This window comes from Hetaerina americana, unplaced genomic scaffold (genome assembly GCF_022747635.1).
Source record: "Hetaerina americana unplaced genomic scaffold, ioHetAmer1.1.p SCAF_4, whole genome shotgun sequence".
In the NCBI taxonomy this organism is placed as follows: Eukaryota; Metazoa; Arthropoda; class Insecta; order Odonata; family Calopterygidae; genus Hetaerina; species Hetaerina americana.
The window spans coordinates 60,824,450-60,840,919 of record NW_027286985.1 but is presented as its reverse complement, the minus strand read 5'-3'; the positions used below and the strand labels follow the sequence as shown (position 1 = coordinate 60,840,919).

Here is a 16,470-nt window from a genome sequence, read left to right as displayed (position 1 = left end):
TTTTTTATAATGGATGCTATTATTTATTGTTTCTCTTGAAATTTGTTAAAGAAATATTTACATACACATGAGCAAAGTTAATACTCACTGCATGTTTTCCAAAAAAATCATAACACTAAAAGTAGTGGCATTTTTAAATCCATTCATGATTGTTTTTCACTTAAATCACAAAAATCTGTCCAACCAGGTTGGATTAATGAGCCAAACAAAATTCACCACAGTGTATAGAATATATGCATTAGTGAACAGAAATGCTTACTTCTCACACACTCGACATCTTGGTTTCCAGTGAATCCAGGAGGGCAACTACAGTGTTTCATGTGATTTAGAATTCTGCAATCAGCATTCATACCACAGGCACCTGGTCTTTCACATGGATTTCCACAATGGCCCTGGAGGCACATTTCGGTGAGACCACACTCTTCATCAGTCTGACACAATGCTGAACATAAAATTAAAAAACACATTAGCCAACGCATGCAAAATAATATATTTACTGGCCTAGCTCATATATAGATGAGGATATTAACCCTTTCACTGCAGCTCACTCCCCATAAATTTACTCTTTACATGCAGCAAAAAGGGAGGGTATCATGTCTCTGTAACCATTATTATTTCCAAAATAATGAAATAATAAAAATATGAATGGAATAAAAATAAAATAGATTTGCAGTTAATTAAATGGAAAATATTTGATATTTTATTTTGAAGAACATAATTTCTGTGATATTTCAAAGTATGATGGTGCACCACAGGGAAGGTGAAAAGGTACATTCACAGCAACCTACTGTGCAAACATATTATGCACGTTCACAGCAGTGAAAGGGCTAATCTCATTTTTAAAATTCAAATCGGAGGCAAAATATTTTGATAGTGTAAAATCAAACTATTTATCTGAAGAAAAAATTGTAGCATGTATTCCTAATGTCACAGGAATCAACTACAAGGAATATAAACAATATTCAGGCATCAATTATAAAAATGTTCTTTTTGATGACAAAATTTTTTAACGAAATGCAATTTGAAAGAAAGCTATAATTCACTGCAGTAAATATATACATGCATATATAGAGATTGAAATTGACTGGTTTTAAGGGAAACAAAATTTGGAATGTTAATCTGATAAGATGGGCTAAAACTTTTAACAAATATTATTCTTTCAGCCTGAATGCCTAGAGGTAAGGACATAGTAGCAAACCCTACAGAATATTCTTCAGAAAACAGTGAAAGCATATTTATTCATTAGGCTAAAATTGCAGAAGAAATGGAAGTAGCAAGAAATGCCACCACAGAGGCATCAGCCTATTCACCAGAGTTAAAAGCTTTGGGGATGCCAAGCTTCTGGGTTAACTTTCTATTTGGTAGGCATGGTAAATATGATGGGTAGTGCAGAATAATGGATAATATCCTAATGAGGTGAGTAGACAGCCATAATTAAAATCCTTCATATGGAATAAATGTGGACTTACGAGGAAATATAGTTTATCGTGTGAAATTTATGGCAAGAAATGACTTCAGTCATCAAAATACCTTAGAAACCCCACTTCAAAAATTTCAAATTCAAAACATCTAAATGCCTATTGATACTCACGTCGACATATGCCACCATAGCAATAGGAATTTCTAGGGCAGTTAGCATTGCTACTGCATGCAACTTCTTTAGGCCTGCAGCCAACCATGATATCATTCGGATCACCTTCATATCCAGGTCTGCACACACAATAACCAGCATGGTCTCTTGGTGTGCAGTCAGCGTTCGGACCACAGGCTAACTTTTCACAAACACCTACAAGAACAAAGAAGATAATTATTTATTGAATGTTTCATGAATGGTTTCATATTTAAAAAGGAATGAATAATAATAATAAATTTTATTTGTCCAAAGATCATACTACAAAAATACCAGGTGAATGGTGTATTTACATGATATAAGGCACGTCAAAAAGTAATAAATGCATAGCAGCTGCATTGAATTACAAAAATGGTACTAAGAATTACATTAAATGTAGCACAAACACACACACACATTAAATGTAACATATCCACAAATATCCATTAAAAATCATGGAGCATTGCATTAATATAAACTAGACTAAGAGCATTGCTATAAACTATAAGTAGGGAATCAAAGATCAGGAATAATGCTGAGATATTCGTCAACCTAGTAGAACATGTTACATTGTAAATATCTTTTTAATTTATTTTTGAATTCAGTGGTTCCCTTAGAAAATATAATTCTTGATAAGTCTATGCCATTTTCTTTAATTAAAGAACCAATAAGGTACATTTTTATTGGAATGTTTCACATTCATCATATTGCTACAAGCTCAAGAGAAAGCTCTCCAGAAAACAATGACTCATATTCATTCATTTGGAAGGTCTTACTAAAGACCTGCAAAAATTGTGTCATCAAATCCATTCAGAATGATTGCTTTAGCATCACCATATTTACGATCACCTTCATTAAATTACTACTGTATTTTATTATGCTTTCAAGCATTCATTATAAAAAGTACCGGCAAATGTATAACTTTGCACAATCAATACTAAAATAAACTGCAGGTAAAATGCTACCTTGCTTCATTAACATTTGAATGCAACATCATTGAAAACAAAGGTGAAAATAGTTTTTTGAAATTAATCTTGAGGACTGGATCCTTTCGTGAATTTGAATGAGATCAGTGCGTCCACAATACCTTGTTCATTTATGAATTATCTCCTTGAGCAAAGTAATTTATCCAAGCTTACTAATACTTAAACAATAGACTGAGGAGTATTTTTTTACATTTTTCCAAAGATATTTTCCAAATGAAACCAATATCCTGGTAATCTATGATATCATAAATTATTCTGATTATCCCTGTTTCTGTAAACAGGTGAACAAGAATACAAGAACTATAATTTTTAATGGATATTGACTGACCTTTGCATTTGGGTTCTCCATCATCAGTGTTACATTCAGCAGCCAGAGGACAGTCCACACTTGTCTGACATTCTGCTGGTGCACGACAACCTTCCTTATATGGGTCCCCGACTGTCCCAATGGGGCAGAAGCATTTGAAGGATCCCCTAACATTGTCACACAAGGCCCTAAGGCCACAGGGTGTATCAGCACAAAAATCAATAGGTTGGCAGGAGCTGTATGCATCACCGGTATATCCTGGCTGGCAGTAACAGACCTGGAAATGAAAAAGTTGATGATAATTTAGTAGCAGCTACAACTAAGAAAATGTTGAAGAAAATTAGGAGAATAAATTTAGACATAAATGCTTATTCAGGCAGTAATACTCATACGCACTTGTTTATGGCTTTCAGTGGAGCAGAGTGCATTTTGACCACATGGATTGTGTGCTAGGCAAGCAATTTTGCATATGTGTTCCTCACATAGTTTATCATTCGAACAATCATTGTTGGAATTACACTCAATTGGCTGACAGCCAATCTTATCATCTTGTGGGTTTCCAAAGTATCCTGTCTTGCAAGTGCAAACTGCAGTGTGGTCATGAGCTGCACAATCAGCATTCCTTCCACAAAGAACAGATTCACAAGGATTTTCACATTCAGCCTGGAAATAAAATTGTTTGTAATGAATGCAGAGTAAATTGTACATTTATGAAATGGCATGAAGTTAACTCTTACAAGGGGCTATCCATATCATGCCTTTGTATTAACTTAACTTATATCTGTACTAATTAAAAAGAAATTTTAGTAGTAAACATTAAATAGTAATATTCATTACAATACACTGGAAATAATTACCACATTCATGTTATTTACATTGCTATTGAAAGTCCAATAATTAAAATTTATAATACAGCACCACAGTACACCAAATCCTTCAAATACTTGAGGGCTTTTAATAATAAATCAAATCAATATCTATTCACTGGATATTATTATGATATCAATGAGTTTTTAAAAGAGAATTTTCAAGTTATCTTTTCCTTATATATTGTTTTTATTTTGTCTACTGTTTTTGATGGTAAAATAATCTTGATTACCTATCTTCATTAATGAATATGCCTATATTTTCATAATTTTTATTTATGAAAAGCAAATATTACTACTACACCAGACACTGAATTAGTAACAGGTGGCCAACAGATACCGAGAAAGGTATTGCAGCGAGCATATTGCTATGCATCAAAACTTAATTTTTGACAGCAAACATAATTTATAGGCCATAAATTAATTTTCAATGTCTCCATAAGAGCATTAAATTTCCCTCTTTAGGGAAATAATCAATGTGGAAAATGAACTTCAATTGAGGCATGGTATTTCATGAAATATATTCTCTATCTATTTTTAAATATAATCTCAACTTTAAATACTTTGATTTTACAAATCACAGATTTCATGGTCAATATTAATGATCTCACAAGGTTTTAAATAACAAATATTTTTCCATATTAACGAAAGACATCAAGTAATTTAAATATCCCATCATAATGAATCTACAACTCACAAAGTGAACTACCAATCAGTTGAAAAATAGGTTAAAACAGGTTCCTTAGGGCTCTATCTTGGGCCCTTAGCTATTTCTACTCTACATAAATTATATATCAGATAGTTTCTTTGATGCAAAATCCATTCTTTTTGCTGATGATGCTATCATTCTAATGAATGCCAAAACTAGTCCTGAGCTACAACAAAAAGTAGATTCCACAGTAATATGCCTTCAAAATTGGTTTCATTAAAACTTATTGTCAACTAATGCACAAGAAACAGTATACATGTATTTTGGTAACAATCCTTAACTCTCAGTAAAACTCTATGATAAGGAATTAAATTTTGTAGACAGTATACATTTCTTTGGTGTTCAGATTGAATCATCCCTAAAATTGTCCTTAAATATTGACAACTTAAAATATAAACTTAACAAAACTCTTTTTCAGCTGAGATATTTGTTTTTTAGTAATAAAAAACCATAAACACAGTAATCAACCCTAAGGTCAGTTTGGTAGGTGATGATAGAGTTCATCCAGTACTAAGCCCGATGGCATGTGTAATTCACACATAAAGGTAGGGGGGGCAGTTCCTTTCCATGCGCTGGTTATGGTTTCCCAGGAAGATCTTGTACCCAAAAAATGACATAGCTTGGGTGGAGCTGCAGGTGCCCAGAGAGGCTTGCTCGGGAATCAAACCCAAGCCCTTCGGTCAGTAGTCCAACACTCTACCCCTGGACTACCACAACCTACTGCTTTTTTTTAGTACTAGTTTAAATATTCTAAAATATATTTATCATTCAAATTTTCAATCTTGATTATCAGATGACATCATGTTTTGGGGTGGCTCAAGCCATAGCCAAAAGGTTTTTAAATTGCAGAAACAGGCCATAAGGGCTATCTTAAATGTACCTTTTAGACACTCCTGCAGGTCTCATTTTCATGAACAGCAAATTATGCCACAGGCTGCTCTTTATGTATAAAATCTAATCTTAATTGTTAAGAATAACTTGCATATATGCAAACATAACCTAAATATCCATCATCATAATACATGTACTACACTTGAAATACACATTGGGGCAAGAACATCTAATTTGAGTGGTGAGACACCATACTACCATGGAGCGAAATTTTTTAACCTACTTCCTCCAAGTTTGAAAGAATCTCCTTCAAATACTTTCAAGTGTAATCTTAAAGCATACTTGCTTATTAAACCTTTGTACTCTGGATGAATTGTACATGAATTGTGGATGAATTTTGTACATTATACAAAGAAAAGTCTAAATTGTTGTTTGATAAATATTCCTATGAAATGTAAATAAACTTTTTTTCATGAGGTTTATACTAACAAAATTGATGTACATTTTTTTGTTTACCAATTAAACCATGCTGAATCAGCCTATGGTGAATAAAGTTATACATAAATAAATAGCATACTTGAAGAATTCCAATCAAATTGTGGAGAATATTAGTTGAAATTCCAAGAAATAATTAGGTACTTATGGAGGTATCTCTTCTTACCTGTCCTAAGTTATTTGAAGCACATCTCTGAGTTGGATCACAGTCATCATCAGATCTGCAACGAACTTCCTTCACACATATGTTGTTGAGGCAATGTTGGAAGTCAGGACAGCTGCTGTTTGATTTGCAAGTTGGTCTGCAAACATCCTGGATGCAAAGTTGATCACCAATACAATCTCTGACACTGTTACATTCCACTGAAAAAGAAAATAAAAAAATATTTTGAAACATTGCCAACAGAAACTCATAAGATAAAAAAATACTATAAGTTTTACATTATTTGGTAGGTGAAATACAGAAATTTTATTCTTGCAATAGTTTTACACAAAAATTTCAGCAATTTGAAATAGGACAGTAACTATTACACTGAAGTGCATGGTTATAATTTTTTCTTTCCATACATATCTGGTGGTGACTGGAGGAATTCTAATTGTAATATCTTTGGCTTACCTTTACATTTTTTAGAGGCTGATCAACCACTTTGTGCGACACACATGGCAAGAATGACGCTTAAACATGCAATATTTGGGCAAATATTAAGCATAACGCATGCCATTTATCATTATCGATGGAGAAGGATTGGAATATATTTTTTTGTTTAACATTAGAGTCATTGAAAGTAAAAATGATTTTCTCAAAGGCTTCAAAAATGAAGAACACATTTCAAGCAATACAAAGTAAAACTAATGGAAGAGCGTGTAGCCAGAATAAAATTTTAAAGTGATTGCAAATTATTAGAAACTTTCAGTGAAAAAATATTATTCATGAGGATTCCATTTTGCTGATTTGATATTAAAGTTGGCAGACAAAGAAATTGGTTGGAAGGATTAGTTTGAAATATGAAAAAATAATACTAGCTATACTAAAACTAATACTAGCACTAATTTGGTTGGTGGTGAATATAATTTAAATTAATTTATGAGCATAATCTAAATACGAATGAAAATACTCATGTGAACCTTTGAAATTGAACACAGAGACAATGAGTAAATAATACTAACTGATACAAATGTCTGATAATGAGCATAAAGCTGCTTGACTGCCAATCATTGACACTCACATGAGCAAACCCCATCAGTACACCTTGTCCCAGCTGGGCACTGGACATCGCCTGCACAATACTGAACAGGAACACAGCCAAGACGGGGATCTCCAGTTGTTCCAGGACCACAGTGGCAGATACCAACGTGCCTTCCAGATAGACACTGTGCATTTACACCACAGGCATTAGGCAAGCTGCATGGGTCAATGCAGCGAGATTCCACACATGCAAGGGCCTCAGCACAATCCTCACTTTCTTCACACTCTAGTGGGATGCACTGCCCATGCACTGGGTCTCCTGTGGTGCGTGGTGGACACTGGCATAGGGCCTGAGTCCCTGCAGGGTGATCCCCACGGGACAGTGGTGTGCAAAGGGCTCCATGGCCACAGATTCCTGGGTGATCGCACGGGTTTCCACAGCGATTGTTGATGCAGACAGCTGTTGGGGGACAGTCCACATCCGCAAGACAATCTCCAGGGCTTCGGCATCCTCCACTCACAGGATTGCCAACTAGCCCATTTTGACAAGAGCAGGTGAAACTTCCAGGGGTGTTCCTACACCTGAAAAATGGAATTTGTAATGAGTTATTTGAATCTGCACCAGCAAAATGGATCCTGCAAGGCATCACAAAGGTGCTTATGATGCCATATAAAGCGAAAGAAAAAATAAGGAGAAGGAGCAAAAATATTTAGTTGTGATGAGAAGTGACAAAATTAATCATGATAGGTTTAATGTTAAAAGGAGAAAACCATAATATCAACTTGGCATATGCATCTGCACATAAAACTCAGACCACATTCAATCCAAGCAAACTTTTGCCACAGGTGCATAGTGAACTTAGCCTGAAAATAGACTGTTGTTCACTTTTTAAAATATCTATTGCTGACCTGATTTACATTTTCAATTGTTAACTTTTAGTTCACTATAAGTAGTCAACTTAAAAAAAAATAAATATGCTGTTAACTAACTGCATGAAAATTATAAAGTTCAGCATTTTCAGTTCTTTTGAAAGCAATGCTCATTGAGATTGGTATTAACTCTGAGAGGGTGAAATTATATAAAGTAAAAACTCTAAATAGAGTGAGACTTAAATATAAACTATAAATTCTCAATATAGTGAAATAAATGAACTTATTATAGGAGCTTATTAAATTGGCACCAGGTTGTATAAAGTCGCACTGATATAAATGATCCTCAGAAAGGTGAAAAATCTGCAACCCAATAACAAACAGTTTATTCAATTTGTTTAAATGGCTTGCACTGGCAATCAATAGGCATTTGAATACTATAGTTGGTTAGGCATAACTATGCCGCCAGTCATTGTCATGTTATATGTTAAAGTAAAATCAATTTAACAAAAATAAAAAATGACCAGTTCAGGAAAATATATTTAATTTATTTTTTTCTGTGTTTAGGTGCCAACAGTAAATTTGAATTTTGCAAATTTCAAGCCTCATGAACATAAACCCCTTCATGCAATAATTAAATAACTTGAAATTTCCCAGTATTCAAAGTGAACAGGATATTAAAGTACTCATTCCACTGCTTGTTACCAATATTAAATCAAATGCGATAAGTATATCATAATCATGAAATAAATGCTTAACTACATGTACTTACACAGCTGTTGAATGGCAGGGATTACGAGAGCACTCATCAATATCAACACACTTGGAATCTTCTAGATGGTAGCCATCAATACAGGTACAAACTGCCTTGTGGTCTGCAACCTTACAAGTACCTCGTCCACAGTCAAGCTGATCACATGGGTCTGAAAACAAACAATCCAGAAATTAAATTGTAGCCAACAATAAATTTACTTTTATAGTCAAAATAATGGTGATATGATCATACATAAATAGAAAGATTTCAAACTTACTCATGCATCTGTTGTTCAACTTCTGGCAAAATTTGTCACTAGGACAATCCTCATCATAGAGACACTCGACCTTGAAACATCCAACTGAAGGATCATTGGGATCACCCAAAAAGCCTACTGGACAGTTGCAAACAGGTAGGTGTTCATCAACATTGCAAACTGCCCCAGGTCCACAAGCAGTACTAGAGCAGGGATCCATGCACTTCAGTAATCCTTCAGCAGATCTACAAGCCAACGATTCTCCACAAGAACCGTCATCTTCACATTCATTTGGTGCTGCACACCCTGAGCCATATGGATCCCCAACTGTTCCAACTGGACAGTTGCACACAAATGAACCTGGGGTGTTAATACATTCTACTTTGGGTGGGCATGGCTGACTGGTACACTCATCGATATCAAGACAACCGGTAGGTCCTGGTGTGAACCCTGTACCGCATCTGGAGGAAAATGAGGGAGCAGTTGAAAAATTTGCCTGTAAACCTCCACCTAGCCTAAGTAAGTACTCTTTACAGTTGATGACATAATAAAACAAACAGCTAAGGTTTTGTTTCAATTGAGAAATATTTTTGAGGATTTTGCCACAAACCCCTAAGATTCCTGAAATTCTGGGATACCTTATACTATTATGTGACTACTTAATAGCCATCATGGTATCTGTTAAAAACATGGTCATCAAGCAATTAAAGATGTATTACCAATTAATTTTTCCATCTGTACAGAAAAGGAAAATTTTTACCTTTATGAAAAAACTAAATTTGGGATTTTTGTAAACGTTTTCAGTTTCTTGAACATATTTGTGCAGTTTCTTGATAATGTCTGTCACTAGAGCATGTATGAGAGAGATATTAAGGGCATAATCATTGAAAACTAAGCCTTTACCAAATTCATATAATATTTGTGCATAGTACACATACTTTGAGAATGTATTGCTTACAATTCAGCCACATTTGCCATGTGAAATTCAATCAATATTACCAAGCACTAAAATGAGCCACATACATAAAATTATATATCATATGTATGTAAAGAAGTTTACTATGAGTATGACCATTTCTGATTTGAAAACTTCCAAAATTTTCCCCTTCAGTTTGCATGCCATTTAACTAATGTTACAATTATGCATACTACCTATGGTTTATAAGAATGATGATTTCCACACTGAATGTCTTTTCCACATTTGTCTATATTACCACTGGACCTTAATTAATATTATTCAGTTTTTCATTTTACATCATTTACTAACCTGCACTTCCCACTTATGCAAATTTCTGATGGACTGCAGTCCCCATCTATTCTACAACCTGGCCGACATATTCCATCTCGACACACTTCTCCCACAAGGCAATTTCCATCTCCAAGACAAACTTTGTCACATGTATTTCCACTGCCGCATCTCTCCCCAACAGCACAATTGCTTTCATGTGGTGAGCATGCAAGAGCGCAATAGGACCCCACACAGTGATATCCAGCTGGGCAAAGACCACCTTGGCCACACTGCACAGGTACACGAACACAACCTTGCTCTGGAACAGGGCTTCCCACAAAACCATCAGGACACAAACAGGTTGTGGCATGATCAACACAGCGGCAGATGGCATTTGGTCCACAAGCACCTTCCTTCTGGCAGGGATCTGGAAGAAAGGTATTTTTTGTGTAATTTCATTCGGGCTTTCATGATGTAGGCCAGGTTTTATAATGTCTTATTAAACTGAAGGTTCACTTTAAAATCTGCTTAAGGCCAAAACTCACTTAATGACTGCTTGCTAATGAGGTTTATAACTGACAATTCAAATGCTCAATAACTGGCAGACATCGTTACTACAGTTAAAATGTTCACATTAATAATAAATAAGTAATATTATTTGTTCATTAAATTGAATTTTTTAGTAATCTCTGAGTAAAGTTCACATTAAAATTAACTAACTATTTTACAAGACATAAAACCTGGCCTAAGAGTGGTAAAATAATATAATTTCACTGTGGTAGATGGCTAATATTTTTCCACTAAAAAGGCAATTCTTCCCGAGAAATTTAAGAAAATGCACATAAAGGGATGTAGGCACAATTTTACTTAGACTGTAGAAATACAAATTCAGCCATCTACTAGGTATTCATGACATAAAAAATATAAATAATTTTCTTGGGCAGACAGAAACACAATTTTTTGATTTTCACATAAAGGTTGATGTTATGAAATGTTTCCGAAATTGTACCAATTGTGCATTTGTTTTCACAAAGAAGATATTCCTCCCAGATGTTATAATAACTCTGTTACACATGGTCATTTTATAATTAAATACTTTATTAATCTACATGTAGTTACTGCATAAACTTAATCATAATTACAAATACATGGGTCATGATCATCAAGGTTTAATCAAGATAGACTTACCTTGACATTTTCCATTGATGCATGCTTTATCATGTGGACATTTGGTGTTACTGCGACAACCAAGAATACAGAATCCATTTATACAGGCCTGATTATCAGAACACTGAGTATGGCCAGCACATGGGACTACACAAACACTATTTTGACATCTCTCACCAAGTACACAGTCATCTCCATTACGGCAAGCCACTGGGAAGAATAAAATAAAAAAATTAATAGCCATCCTTAATAATTATTGTAACATGACTCAATTCATGATAATGATGAATATATTGCCTTGAAATAAACAGCTTTTACTGTGACAATAAACTACATTAATTAAACAAAGAATGTATTTTAATTTTCTGGTTACCAGAACATAAGAACAGCTTAAGAAAATAAATTATATTATTTAATTACAGGCTAAAAATTCATAAGAGTAGGTTTTTTTCATCAGAAAATGGTGTGCTATACGTACACCCTACTACTCTACAAGAAAAGTATAACACAAAATATGGAAGGATGAAGCTCTAACTTTATAGGCATAGTATTAAAGTTTTGACACATTTTTCCTCTGTGAAGTCAAATTCAACTCTATATTTACCTCTACACTGTCCATCAATACAAACATCTCCAGGACAATCAGCATCACTGGTACAAGAATCCTCTGCCCTCACACAGCCAACTGAAGATGGACCAAGAAGGAATTTCGGTGGACAAGTACAGATGGGCTTTCTCTCCTGCACTGAACAGAGAGCATTTGGTCCACAGGCATTTTCACATGGGTTGGAGCATTTTCCTGCCACACAAACTGCATCCCTTGGGCAATCCACGTCTCCTCTTGGGCAATGTCCGACTGGAAGACAACCAGTGGCCAAAGGATCCCCAACTGTTCCAGTTGGACAGCTGCACTTGTGGCCCCCTACGGCTGATGGAGCAGCCTCACAGAGGGCTGTGGGGTGGCATGGGTTTGGTTTGCAGGCCTCAGTGGCAATGCATGCAACTTCTGGCAGAGGATCTGGTCGGTAGCCTGGTGGGCAGGAGCATATGGCACGGTGCTCCTCAGCAACACACACGGCATTCTCTCCACATGCATCTTCTTCACAGACATCCATACAGGTGTGATCAAGGCGATTGCACAGTTGGTGCGGAGGACAGTCAACATTGTACACACAGGGTACAACCTTGCACCCTGCTCCAGATGGATCATTTGGATCCCCAGCATAGGGTCCTGGAGGGCAACTGCAACGTGCTGCATGGTTCTTTGCAATGCATATGGCATGTGGGCCACACTGGTGGTCCAAGCATGCAGAGCGGCACTTGAGGGCTCCTGCATTGTCTTTGCGGCATACTTCTGACTCTGGGCATTCAGCATCAGTCTGGCACTGATCACGAGAAAGGGGACGACATCCATGGCGATCATTTGGATTACCAGTGTATCCTGCCCGACACCGGCAAATTGCTTTGTGATCAGAGGCTATGCAGTCAGCATCTCTTGGGCACGTGACCTCAAGGCAAACAGTGGTGCATTTTGGAACTCCAAGGGCATCCCGCTGACATGCTGCTGAGTCAACGCAGTCAGAGTCAGTAGAGCAATCTGGCAAGGAAGGTTTTTCACAGGTTGACTTGACAGGATTCCAAGAGAAACCATCCCGGCATGTACATGTAGGCTTCCAGTCTTCAATGGCGCAAATCTCGTTCTCCCCACATCCAATCCCTTCACAGGGATTGACACAAGTTTTAAATCCATTTATGTTCCACTGACATACCAAGTTATGGACACAATCTTCATCAGATTGGCAATTTCCCTTGGGCAGCTCCCTTAGGAGCTGGCAACCCAACACGAGGTTGCTGGGATTACCATCAAAGCCCTCAAGGCAGATGCAAGATGATCGGTGATTTTCAGTCACGCAGAGGGCATTTGGGCCACACTGAAGCTTACTACAAGCATCTACACACTTTCTCACACCTTTCCCAAGCTGGAAGCATATTTCATTTAGGGCACAATCAAGATCATTTTTACAGTGGCCAGTTTTGCATCCATGCTGAAGGTCATTGGGGTCTCCAGTGGAACCTAGTGGGCATGCACAAGTTCCATCATTACATGCAGCTCCAGGCCCACATTTGACTCCTTCACAGAGGTCTCGGCAGCGATTATTTTCACAAGCAAACCTATGTACAGAAAGAGAAACATTAGCTTGGATATTCTTTTGTTAATGTGACCGAATGGACTAGAATATGTAGCAAAAATAAGAGTAGTGTGCAACAAAACTTTTTATGGGCGATCAAAACAGTAGCAACTTTAAAGCAAAAAAATTACATTTTTTCATGAACCTCAAATTGGACATTCATGTTCTCTCATTACAGTTATTATATTTTAATGCATGCCTATAGAGTATAAGACAAAAATCACAAAATTGAAAATGCATTTTCTGCATTTTACTCTGTCAATTATGCTGCCAATGCTTTTACATAGAATTAGATGATGTTATCTCTGAAAAATATAAGCAGAAGGTGGACAGGGTAAAGATATAGAAATGGGGGATTTTTCCTTACCCAGATGGACAAGGAGTGTCATGTCCACAGTGACAGCTATGGGGATCCAAGCAAGTTCCTGAGCCAATGGGTGAACATTCAACAAAAGGATTTCCTACAAAAGACTCCTTGCACCGACAGTCATAACTTCCCAGGGTATTTATACATACTGCATTAACCCCACAGGCATGGCCACTGCATTCATCCACATCTGGTAAGTATAAGAACAAGGGTCAGGTCAATGGAATTATATAAAAATGCTTTAGAAGCATATTATGAATAATTTTATGATGTAGTCTATAGATTAAAAATATTCACATGCATTTCATGATGTGAACATGTGCATATAGTGCACACGCATGTGAATGCTGAGTCCATTTTTCAAACCTGAAAAATGTTATAACAATCGAAAGAAATAAAAAATTTTTTAAAATTGCATTTTAACATATTGCATTTCTCTGAAATATGGCATGTAGAATATTCTGCCCGTGTTTATGGAGTACATCAGCAATTACCATTTTAGTAACTTCAAAAAAATTCAACAAGGAGTGCAAAATCTCATCTACCTTGGCAGTGTATGTATGGGTTTCCAACAAATCCAACGGGACAAACGCACTCCACGGTGTTGATTCCTTGCCGACAAGCTGCCCCAAGTCCACATACTGTTGTGCTGCAAGACTTTTCTTGGGGACTGCAACCTTCATAGGGATTGCCACTTGTTCCTGGGTGGCAAACACACTGATTGATGGCACCATATTTACAGTGTGCATTTGGACCACACTCAGGAATGCAAATAGGAGCAATGGCAGCTGAAAAGAATACAAATTAGCATGTTGTTAATACGCATGGCCATATGTACTGAAAATTGCAAAATGAGGCTATTCACTAAAGACTGTTTTTGAATTAATTAATGCACTTGATAGGATTCAAGGATGTAGCAAAATAAAAAGTTAGGCACTCAATTCTTTAACAGTCCAAAGTGTGTACTTCCATCTTGCATGACCATATAATGCATTTTTGACTCTGAATGAACAAGTCCAAAGTATATAGGTATCTTAAACAAGTTGTATTAGACATTACATTTTCTTTTTATTTTGGAACAAATATACCATTGCAAGAATATCTATATTTGTAAAGATGTTACAAGAGCATAAGGTTAAGCTATCTTTAAAAACGAACGAATTTTAATATTAAGGTGGTTTTAAGATTAAAGCTCGTCTTTTTAAATATCAGAAACTAGATTTTACAATGAAGAGTCAACAGTCTTCACTTAAATTTATAAATAACAGAACAAAATACTGTTTTCATAAGTTGTGATAATTTTATTACCAGTAATTTGAGTGACAAGGGAGACCAAAGCTAAAATTAGCTATTTACTAAAGCACAGCTGCTGTGTGCAGAATTGTCTTAATACCTAAATCACTCATAGATTTCTAAATGCAATAGGTGTGATTTCTAGGTTTTAGGTACTTATTACCTTTCTGCACAAGAATATATCTAGACATCCACCTAATAAGATAAGCTTGAATAATAGGCAAGTTGTTCATTTTAAAGGATGTGCAATTCATATTCTTATGAAATTGACATGTATCAACCCTTCTTCTACCATGAACTAATCTTATCATGCAGTATCTTCAAATAAATGTTTCTGTCATTTTTTTAATAAAAAAGATGGGTGTAAACTTCTCAGATTTATCACCACAGCTTATGAGGATTTGATCTATTGATCATACTCTATATTCTCATCTCTCTACTTGAGTTGTCTAAATAAGTATCTAGTCTCTTGACACCAAACCGAAATTCTGATATTCTGAGTCTTAGTGGCAAGGGCTAATTAGGCTTCAAAGGGAACAACACCAGCCATTTTAAGAATATTGAGAAAAAAATAGAGATGTTTAATGGGTTCACATCAAAATAAAACCAATATACTTACGAGGCATACAGAGAAGATCTGGGTTGCCAGTGAAGAACAGATTGCAAACACACTTGTTAGTTACAGGATTGCATGTTGCTCCCACCCCGCATACTACTCCTTCACAGCGCTCTTTGCATCTTCCACCAACACAAATACTCGGCTCATGACAAGGCTCAGTAACAGAACAGACATCTGGATAGCAAGCACCGCCAGGGAATGGATTGCCAACAAAACCTTCAACACACTTGCACGTAGGACCATTGGCAGTTGCCATACAAACTGCCCCCTGTCCACAGATGAAGGCATCACAAACTGAAAGGAAAATTAATTTCATAATCACAGAAAAGAATGCTTGCTTTATTTCTTCAATCAGCCTACTTGAGCATGAAATGCACATGTTGAAGTTGATATACAAGCTTGGGAAATAATAATTTGATGTAGCAAAGGTTTTCAGTGATTAAAAATGCCAATACTTACTTGATACACACTCCCCTCCAGGCAATTCAGTGAATCCCACATTGCAACGGCACCATGCTGCATGCTTCTGAGCTTCACAGTATGCATTAACACCACAGGGAAGTTTATCACAAGGATTCACACAAGAGCCAGATACACAAGTCAGCTGGTCGACACAGTCATCATTTGAATCACATTCATTTTCTGGCACTCCTTTGCCAATACCTAAAATCAAATCAGTGCCAAATATAGTGGGTTTATAAAATGAAACAAAATTGAAGTGATATTACAAGAACATGC

General features: G+C 36.1%; 1 protein-coding gene across 1 annotated transcript in view; it reads right to left on the bottom strand.

Moving 5' to 3' along the window:
- Positions 1 to 16,470, bottom strand: part of dpy (fibrillin-like protein dumpy) — a 463,637-nt gene that overhangs the window by 167,316 nt on the left and 279,851 nt on the right. The window contains 15 exon segments of the mRNA XM_071590673.1: positions 260 to 442; positions 1,592 to 1,786; positions 2,924 to 3,179; positions 3,299 to 3,565; positions 5,970 to 6,166; positions 7,030 to 7,571; positions 8,632 to 8,782; positions 8,891 to 9,330; positions 10,137 to 10,524; positions 11,286 to 11,474; positions 11,869 to 13,436; positions 13,821 to 14,010; positions 14,366 to 14,608; positions 15,733 to 16,026; positions 16,192 to 16,395. Coding sequence (XP_071446774.1) covers positions 260 to 442; positions 1,592 to 1,786; positions 2,924 to 3,179; positions 3,299 to 3,565; positions 5,970 to 6,166; positions 7,030 to 7,571; positions 8,632 to 8,782; positions 8,891 to 9,330; positions 10,137 to 10,524; positions 11,286 to 11,474; positions 11,869 to 13,436; positions 13,821 to 14,010; positions 14,366 to 14,608; positions 15,733 to 16,026; positions 16,192 to 16,395 — 5,307 coding nt within the window.